Below are 9202 nucleotides of genomic sequence, written 5' to 3' on the forward strand. Positions count from 1 at the left end.
CAGCTGGGGGTGGTGAAAAAAGCAATTCAGCTCCCCAGCAGCCAGCTGAGGAAATCCTGGTTCGCTCCCCAACTAAATCAGTTAATTAGAATTACCGGGTTACATAGCAAAGTCTTATTTAAATAATCATAACTAGCAAAAAACTGTTTTCTTGAGAAGCTGTTCTACACAGACTTCTATTTAATAGCAGGTAGTAAGGGAAGGACGAAATAAAGTCGGAAATATTTTATTCTTTCAAACAAAGTTCTCTTTTACAATTAGTTCTAAACCACACTGAAAAGCAGCAGGTAAGACATCTCACAATGGTTTTCTTCTAATTTTCCATCATCTGTAGTCTAACAGCCTTATCTTTTTCATAAAGACAAGCCATGTTGGAAAACAAACAATAAATACTGGGCTTGATTCTAGTAATACTGTATATAACAAAGTTACACCCAGAATTTTGTTTTTTGTTTTTTTTTTTTAAGGTTAAGCTCAGATGAATCTGAAACTTTGGCTCTAACAGGGGCTCAGCACCCGAAAATCAATTACCTGTTCAGGACTTCTTGCCGACTTTTAATAATTCTGGGATTTCTGAACTCTAGTTATCAATCAAAAGCATCCGTAAAGAAATTAAGAAATTACCTGAGCCAGGTAAAGTTGACCTTAAAAATACAAATTTGAATAATCAAAAAAAAAAAAGTTTGAAACAAAATACTTTTGTTTACAATGTCTTGGTTTTGGAAATACTTTCAAAGCACTGCAAGGAATTAGGTTTTTGTAATAGGCATATTCAGTAGCTACCTTCTGTTAAAATTGTTTCAAGGACTTTTTTTTTTGCAGAAATGCAAGTTTTATTTGTTGATTCAGAACTTTCATTTTTCTGACTGTGACCCATTTTCACATATAAGGTGACTGGTTCACACAAAATAAGCCATTTTTATTGTCCTACTTTAAAAGGATAGGACCAAGAACGTAGAACTCTTAAAAGGCATCTTCTCAAATTTAACCTTCAACCTAATTATATACATGGAAACAAATATTTAAACAGAGAAAGTGTCCTTCAACTTGGCTACAACACAAAGGTAAATATAAAACTAAAAATTATGACAAGGCCCCGAAGAGATCTAAATGAGCTTATTGAAAACTAAGTCTCCTGATACAGAAGGAGTCATCCTGTCTTTTGAAATTCTGAAGCCAGAGGTTCCGATCTGAACACAATTTATCAACAGACCAGCTTATACAACACAAACCAATAAATATCTACCTAGTTATAAAAACTAAGTGATGGTGTCTTAATATAAGATGAAACACACTTACACAGCCCCAGGCCCCCAAACACACTAACATTCATTAGCAATTGAAGACAACTTGCACAACAAGCACTACAAGTGGCATAAAAAACTTCTTTATCAATATCATAGTAGCAGTTGGCATTTCTAAGCCCTATCCTCCACTAACCTAAAATTAGGTATTTTAATCTATAGCTTATTTTTTACCTTTGCCCCAAAACCTCAGGGAAAAAGGGGAAAAAAAAAAGAAAAACCAAGAAATTATTAATAAAATGGAAATGGAAATGCATGATTTGGCCACAGTTTAGGAAATCTACCATTTTATTTCACTAGCTTCCCATCTAACTTCTTTTCACATGCTAACGCATGCACACACACCACATACCTTTTTGCTATGTAATTCAGAATAATTTACAGATTATGAAGCATGTCACGATCATATTTTCATTATAAGAAACAGAAATCCTCACAAAGATTTTGATGGATGGTAAATAAGAGATCCGAAAAATCTCACACCTCAGCTGCTCAAAATCACCAATCCTTTCAGTGTTCTTTTGAGGTCACGGAACTTACTAAAAAATACCTATGTGCCCTTTGTATACAACAATACCACAGTATTTTTTTTTCAATGAAGAAAATTCTGAGGTGACTCAGAATTAACTTTTAAAGTCACAGAACTAAAAGTTAAACTGTCATGGAAAATATCTGATATTTTTCAGGTATTTTCAGATTTGCACGACACGATCATAGCAGGAAAAAGGCATCAAGTTATTTAGCGAATTTCTCCCCATTTCCTCCCAAGTATAGTTACATCAAACATGCTTTTAATTGCTGATAATGGCTTATTAACCTTCCTTGTACTTAAAATATCAAAAAGACTACTACTTCATTCTGTTAAAATATAACAAATGTAATATTCAGCATATACTTCCACAAATCATCTTCCTTTGAAATCGCAAAAAGGGAGCAGTCTTCTACTATGACTAAATGAGCTTGTGTTTGTTATGAAAACCTACAGCAACAACTGAAAATATCTGGAGCAGCCAGCACATGAAATTCCTGAAAGGGTGATGGTGCATCAAAAGGCTAGCAACTCTGTTCTGATAGAATAAAAAAAATAAAAAAATAAAAAAAAAAACTAAAATATTGTAAATTCAGCATTAACGGTGTTTCCGGCAGGAAAACATTTCTAAAATTCCACCTCCAGTTTATTTCTTCATGACACAAACCAAAAGATCTCCTATCTAGATAGCTATTCATAGCAAATATTTCATACAAAATGAAAATCAGTCATTAGGATAAAAAGCGAGGAGAATTCATTTACTCTCCTTAGAACTTAAGCAGTTTCATTTGCTTTGGAGAAAAATATTAGTAAGTATAAAAGGTAAAAGAAGTCCCCACCACTCCAAAGGTAAACTTTATTTTTTTCTATTTTGGTAATTCTTCTGTAAGCATGTTAAAATACAAGAGATAGTGAACATAAATTGTAAAACAATACACAATGCTCAGTGAAAAATAAAACATCCCACAACAGTCTAACCTTTCATGTATTTTCTTTTAATCCCAAACTGCCCAAAGTCCCATTGTGTTTTCAACAAAAAGGAAATATTTGTAGCACTAAAATGGACTGATGTAAAATATTAAAGCCACCCTGGCCTAAATGGAATGTTCGATAACATTCTTTTAAATGGTTCTGACCAATTGAGGAAATGAGACTATGAATGGGAAATTTGATTAAGAGTTAAAATTACCATTGAGTTCTTTAAAATGTACTAATGAATAATTAATAGCAAATGCAGTTCCTAGGCTTCCCTTACAACATTCTCAAGTAGAAATGAAAGTAATGTCTGCAGTAAAATCGATCATCTACATGCTATGCACAGGTGGGTACAGGAAGTACACACTCGTAGAAAGACATCATGAAAATACATGCCCTTAACATGGGCTATAAGATAGATGTAGGTTGGGTAAAAAAAATCAGCATAGTAAATTTTAGATCAGGATTTACAATGTTCGTACATCAATACCAAAACAAATCTCCACTTAAAAAAGCTTAAAAAGTCAAAAGCGTTAAAGAAATCCTTTGTTCCTATGATACTGTCTTATTCTACCCTCAATGGATTCCAGCCTCCTCCTTTGTGACACGGGATTTTATTGATCTCAAACATGTTCACATTCAGAAATTATTCTCCAAAGACATCCCACGGGACTGCCAGCCACCTAGATACCACACATCACATACATCTTAAAAAAGGACAAGAGCTTCTAGAACATACCATTTGGTCAGCAACATCAAGTGAAATTAACCAGGCTCTCTTCTAAACCGACTTTTCCCTTAACTGGTAAAAATACCAGATCTACTGAATTGGCAGTAAATGTTTGATGAGTTTGTAAGTACACGAAGTCGCAGATTCACCCCCAAATCTCTCCCCTTCCGTAGCTCCTCATTCATTCAACAACTGAGCGCCTAAATGACCTATTTTCAGGTTACTTTCCTCACACCTGCCAGGTCACTGTCCTGATTGAGAAACTTCTTGCTGAAGCAATTAATTTTTAGTGCCTCCTAACTGTCCCGGGTGTTTGCATTCAATTTGAAATCTGTTACTTGTTAGACAGTGTTCGGTCCTAGATCTTTCAGAGAATTGCGAGTTTATGGCGCAGAGAGGGGAGGAGGCGCCGATCTCCGAGAGCCTGCCCTTTATTCGGAAATGAGGAGATGTGAAAGGTGGAAGGCAGGGCAAATAAATAAATAAATCGGGTTTGCAGCCGGAGCGTTTGCCGGCCGGTACGAGCACCCTTTGTAATGCAGGCCTCCCGGGGCTATCGCCTGCGCTAATTGCTCCAGGGCGCTTTCCAAGTTCAAAAGTTCACCTTTTACGACCTCACAAAAGCTCCTTACACGTTACCAATAAAAACATTCCGCGGCAAACACCGAGGGGGGAAAATATCAAACAGATACAAATAAAACACCCCGCAGAGAAAGGGAGCCGGCGGGGGGGGGGGGCGGGTAGGGCAAGTCGGCCGGGAGGAACCCGAGGACTTGGGCCGGACGTGGGGGCAGGGGGAGAGCGGGAGGAAGCGCCCGGCCAGGTGAGGAATTCTCAGCGTGTGGGTCCGGGACCGCGAAAGGGAAGGGGAGAGCTGAGCTTGGGAAAGCGCGGACCCGGACGGGCCGCTGGGAGGGAGGGAAGAGGCAGGTGTCCCGAGCGCCCGGTCGGGCCGGAGATCCGAGCCAGCAGAGAAGGGGCTGAGCACGGGCGGGGGCAGAAGCAAAGGAACGGGGTGTGGAGCAGGCACCGAGAGGTCCGAAAATGAAGCGCTGAGCGGGTAGCTAACGAACTGGGGGTCGGGGCAGAGGGGAAGGCTCGCGGTGCATACGGGGGTGGCAGGGGAAGCGCGGGACTGCAGGAGTAGGAAAGCGGCTCCAGAAAGGTGACGGCACAGAGAACGACGGGGGACGAGGGTGTGGCGTCCGCGGAGGGAGGGGGCACCCGCGTGGGAGGGCGCCGAGGGGACGGAGGGGGAGGGGAGGGCACTGAAGGGACCCTCGGAGGGGAGAAAGGGGAGGCTAGGAGCTCAGGGGACCCGGGGGGGAGGGAAAGCCCCCACTGACGGGACCGGAGGTGGGGGGCCGGGGAGGGTCCGCGCTGAAGGGACCCAGGGGAAGGGGAGGGCTCGGCGCTGAAGGGACCTGGGGGGAGGGAGGAGGATTCGCGCACAGGGGACGGGGGGAGGGGAGGCCTGTGCCGAGGGGACAGGGGGGAGGGGGAAAAGAAGGTCCGGGTTGAAGGAACCGGGCAGGGGGAGGGTCCGCGCTGAGGGGAACGGGGAAGGAGGGGGAGAGTCCACATTGAGGAACACGGGGGAGGAGGGAGGGTCCGCGCTAAAGGGACCGGGGTGAAGGTCCACGCTGAGGGGACCCAGAGCCGCTGCGGCTTCTCTGAGCCGGCTCAGAGAGTCGGCCGAGAGGAAGGGAACCCCAGGAGCAAGGGACAGACGGTCGGTTCTTCCTGGGCCCGGGTTCCGCACGCCCCTCACCCACCGTTGCGCGGCGGCGGAGGGAGCGCGGCGGGCGGCTCTAGGAACCCCGCCGAGCCCCCGCCGCCTCCCCCTCCGCTAGGCGGCCGTTCGTCCCGCTCCATGCGGTGGTGCTCAGGGCCCGCGCTCGGTTCGCTGCTCCGCCATGACCGGCGCCCTCGTCCTCGTCGTCGTCGTCCGCCGGGGGGAGGGGGCTGTCAGGGGCCGGCGGGCTCCCGTCCGCCGCGCTCTCTGGGCCCCGAGCCGCCCGGCTCCGCGCCCCTCCGCGCCCCTCCGCGCCGCGCCCCCTCAGCACTGGCCAGCTCCCTCCCCCGACGTCACGCGCCGCTACCACGCACGGGCCTGAGGGGCACGCTGGGAATTGAAGTCCGCCGGGCGAGGCCGGCCACGCGGGACCCCACCAATTGAAGGGGTGGAAAGAAGGATAAGCAGCGCTGAGAAGTGAAGGCCAAGGCCTGTAAATGTCACGAACCGAGATAAAAAAACTTCGGGTGAAAATTTAACAAAGATTACTTCAGGCCCCTTCTCTTTATTTGATTTTTCCAAGATCAAAGCACGCTACGACTACCCGTATCCCCCCACCTAGACAATGAGTCTTTCCTAGGGGCGGATCGCTAAGGAGCTGGGTGAGCACGTGCAATGAAGCCCAGCCCTGTGGGCGGGGCTTAGATGGTGGCGGAGTTTGGAGGTATTTCACGAGGGACTTCCTCCGCGGCTTCGGGACAAATTGGACCAGAGATTAAAGGGCCAGAGCTTAACTCCAGGTGACTATGTTCGTATGCAAATGGAATCTATAAAACTCTGCTTTCCGGGGTACTCTTAAAAGCCTTTTACCTCCGGGTGGGCGGGAAAGACAACGGTTTCTCTTCCTCCTCTTTCATTTTCCCCTGCCCAACAGAATGGAAAATAAACCTCCAGGCCATTGATGCCATTAAAGAAATTCTCAGGCTCTTGACTCCTGGTGTCTTGAAGCGCTCCGCTTGAGAAACTCCTTACCGCGCCTTGTTCGCCTTCCCTTCTCCTTGGTTACCCTATCTGTAAAATGGGGTTAGAATAGGGACGAAGTCCAATCGAAAGATCACAAACCCCACCCTACCCCCGCCGCGCTCCCCGCCTCAGTTTCCCAGAGCAAAAGGCCGGATTTTGCGGTCTCCCCTACTCCGGGCTGAGCCTAACTTCTGCAGCCACCAGGTGGCGCACGGCCACCAGCCTCTGGGCCGGCCCGGGGAACCGCCTTCGGCGACGCTCTCAGGGAAAGACCCATCCTGGCTGCTGCCCCAGGTGTAACTAAGCCCTACCTGGCCTGTTTGAAGACGAAGAACAAGAGCTCTGGTGCTTTGCCCGCCTCTCCTCTGCGGGTCATGCCACAGCTTCCTCGTGGCTGCCCCTTCCTCACCACCCCTGAATCCCGCCCTACCAATCCATTGCCTCTTCTCTCATTCCTTGCTTAATTTTTTTAAAATCCTTATCCTGGCATTCACACCCCTGCCTGGTCTAACCCCTGACCACGTTTCTCATCACACCGCTTCCCTCACCTGCTACACAGAATGTTTTGCAACGCTTCCTTGCACTTTGAAGGTGGCTGTTCCTTACCAACATTGGTTAACCTGTATTGTATCTTTAATCAGAAAAGTGCTGGCCACTTTTCTGAGAGATTTACATTAACACTGTGTTGTCCAAACCTTACACCTGCTCTATGAGGTAGCTCCAGTATTGTCTCTGTGATACACTGATGAAGTCACCCAGCAGTGATGGGGATTCCAAACCTAGTGGGTTTGACCCTAGTGGGTCAGACATCAGAACCTGCACCTTGGCTCCTTCAAGCTGGAACTCTGCTGGCTTCATCCAACCCACTCCCAAACTCCTATTCATCTTTCAAGATCCTGTTCAAATATATCCTCAGGGACACATTTTTAAATACTTCCCACCAGGGGACATCTAATCTAGATCCTGTCTGTGTTCCCTTACAGCTCTGTTGAGCTAATTGCTTCCCTACTACCATTCCCCAGCCCCAGATGGGGGGAGGAAAGCCTTTAGTGTGGTGTGAGGGGGAGGGGGCAGAGGAGATGGATCCTCTGGGTCATACCCTCAGTTCTGGGTTCTAAAATGTGTCAGGACCATATGGCTTTCCTAGGCCTTCCAGAACTTGCCTTTCTTTCTCTCTCTCTCTCTCTCTTTTTTTAAGATTTTATTTATTTATTTGACACAGAGAGAGCACAAGCAGGGGGAGCGGCAGGCAGGAGGCGAGGGAGAAGCAGGCTTCCTGGCGAGCAGGGAATCCAATGTGGGGCTCGATCCCAGGACCCTGGGATCATGACTTGAGCTGAAGGCAAGATACCTAACCAACTGAGCCACCCAGGTGCCTTCAGAACTTCCCTTTCTATCACAGTCCTCTGGAGGTAGTGAATTCCCCTTCCCTGGAGATCCAGTCAGAGATTAAGTGGTACTGCAGAAACCTCCTGAAGGCCTGGGGTTTCAGTGGTGGACAGATTCTAAGTTGACTCTCAAAGATGGACCAAAAAATTCGCCAAATACTCAGCCCTTAGAAGCAGCTCATCTTCTTCCTTCAGACTCCGGCTTTGTTGCCACTTCCTCCTGAAAGCTTTCCTAGATCTGATAGTCAAATCCCTTTCTTCTCTCCCTCATCATTATAGCCCCAGCTGCTGAGCACAGAGCCTGAACATAGTAGACACTCAATAAGTAATTGCTGAGTGAGTGAAAGGATGAATAAAACAGATCAGACTTTTCTACTTAGTAACCGTGACCTTGGGCATGTTACTTCTGAGCCTCAAAGTCCTGGTTTCTAAGGGGAGGGAGGGAAAATAATGATAGCCGCTACTTCACAGGATTGTTATGAGAATTAACATGATGCATGCAAAGCAACTAATATAAGGCCTGGCCTAATAAATGGGACCTGTTACGTTAAAGAGCTATCCTAATTCCCATTCACCTCTCCTCTGAAAATGCTCCTTGGGAAGAGTCAATTACTATGAAACTGAGAAAGGTGAGGGAAATGACAATATGCTGAGACCCCAGCTACTGTCCTAAACATATAGAGTCCTATGAGGTAGGCCCCTGCCATGTGCCTGGCACCTATGATGGGATCTTTTCCCTACAGTGCTCCCCACCTCCCTAACCATCCTGAGAAGTCAGTACTTCCCCTCAATTTACAAATGAGGAAACAGGCTCAGGAAGACTGATGGAAAAGACTCCCCCATCACCGGCAGGACTCCTGACAGAAGAGCTGGAAAGGAAAGTATCGAAGAATATGGAGGGATCTTCAGGGGAGTGGTCCTGAGGCCAGAGGACCAGACAGAGGAACAGGACGAAACAGGGATACACTTAAGAACAAAGCAGGTTTGAGCCCCATCATGGGGGCTTTGCCCAGTGGTGGTGGAGACAGACACTAATCAGATCAAATAACCACACAAACCCACAAGTGCACGTAAGTTCTACAAGTGAGAACACACCTAGAAGTTCCTGGTGCTGCGGGAATGTGTGGCAGCGTTCGTTTTTGTCAGGGGGTGATGATCAGAGGAGGCTTTCTGGGATAAGGAACATTGAAATAAGATGGGAAGAATGAGTAGGAGTGAGTAAGACTGAGCAGAGAGAGAGTTTCAGGAGGAAGGAACAGCATATGCAAAGGTCCCAAGGCCAAGTGGGACCTGAGAGAATCCGTGGGGACTGGAGCCTGCTGAGAGAAAGAAGGGCAGCAGAGAAGGGTGAAAAGGAGGAAAGCAGAGACCGTGGGGCCGTCTTGTGGAACAGCCAGCAGAGGGCAGAGTTTGGGGTGACAGTGGTCTTTTTCTTCCAGAGCCTAGCCAGAGAACCAGAGCCAGGCTGAGAAAGAGAATCCCTGTGTGGTTCTATTTGTTTTAAGTACATTTTGTCTA

General features: G+C 46.9%; 1 protein-coding gene across 2 annotated transcripts in view; it reads right to left on the reverse strand.

The window, feature by feature from the left end:
- The window catches only part of NR6A1 (nuclear receptor subfamily 6 group A member 1), a 224038-nt gene extending 218477 nt beyond the window's left edge, over positions 1-5561 (reverse strand). For both annotated transcript variants that reach the window (XM_088018919.1, XM_088018918.1), the window contains exon 1: positions 5314-5561. In XM_088018919.1, the coding sequence (XP_087875045.1) occupies positions 5314-5413 (100 nt within the window). In that variant the 5' untranslated portion in view covers positions 5414-5561. The remainder of the gene's footprint in view (positions 1-5313) is intronic.
- Positions 5562-9202: the final 3641 nt, after the last annotated feature.

The sequence above is a fragment of the Eumetopias jubatus genome, unplaced genomic scaffold (assembly GCF_037043125.1).
Source record: "Eumetopias jubatus isolate StellerSeaLion01/CBP00866 unplaced genomic scaffold, mEumJub1_p1.0 scaffold_15, whole genome shotgun sequence".
In the NCBI taxonomy this organism is placed as follows: domain Eukaryota; kingdom Metazoa; phylum Chordata; class Mammalia; order Carnivora; family Otariidae; genus Eumetopias; species Eumetopias jubatus.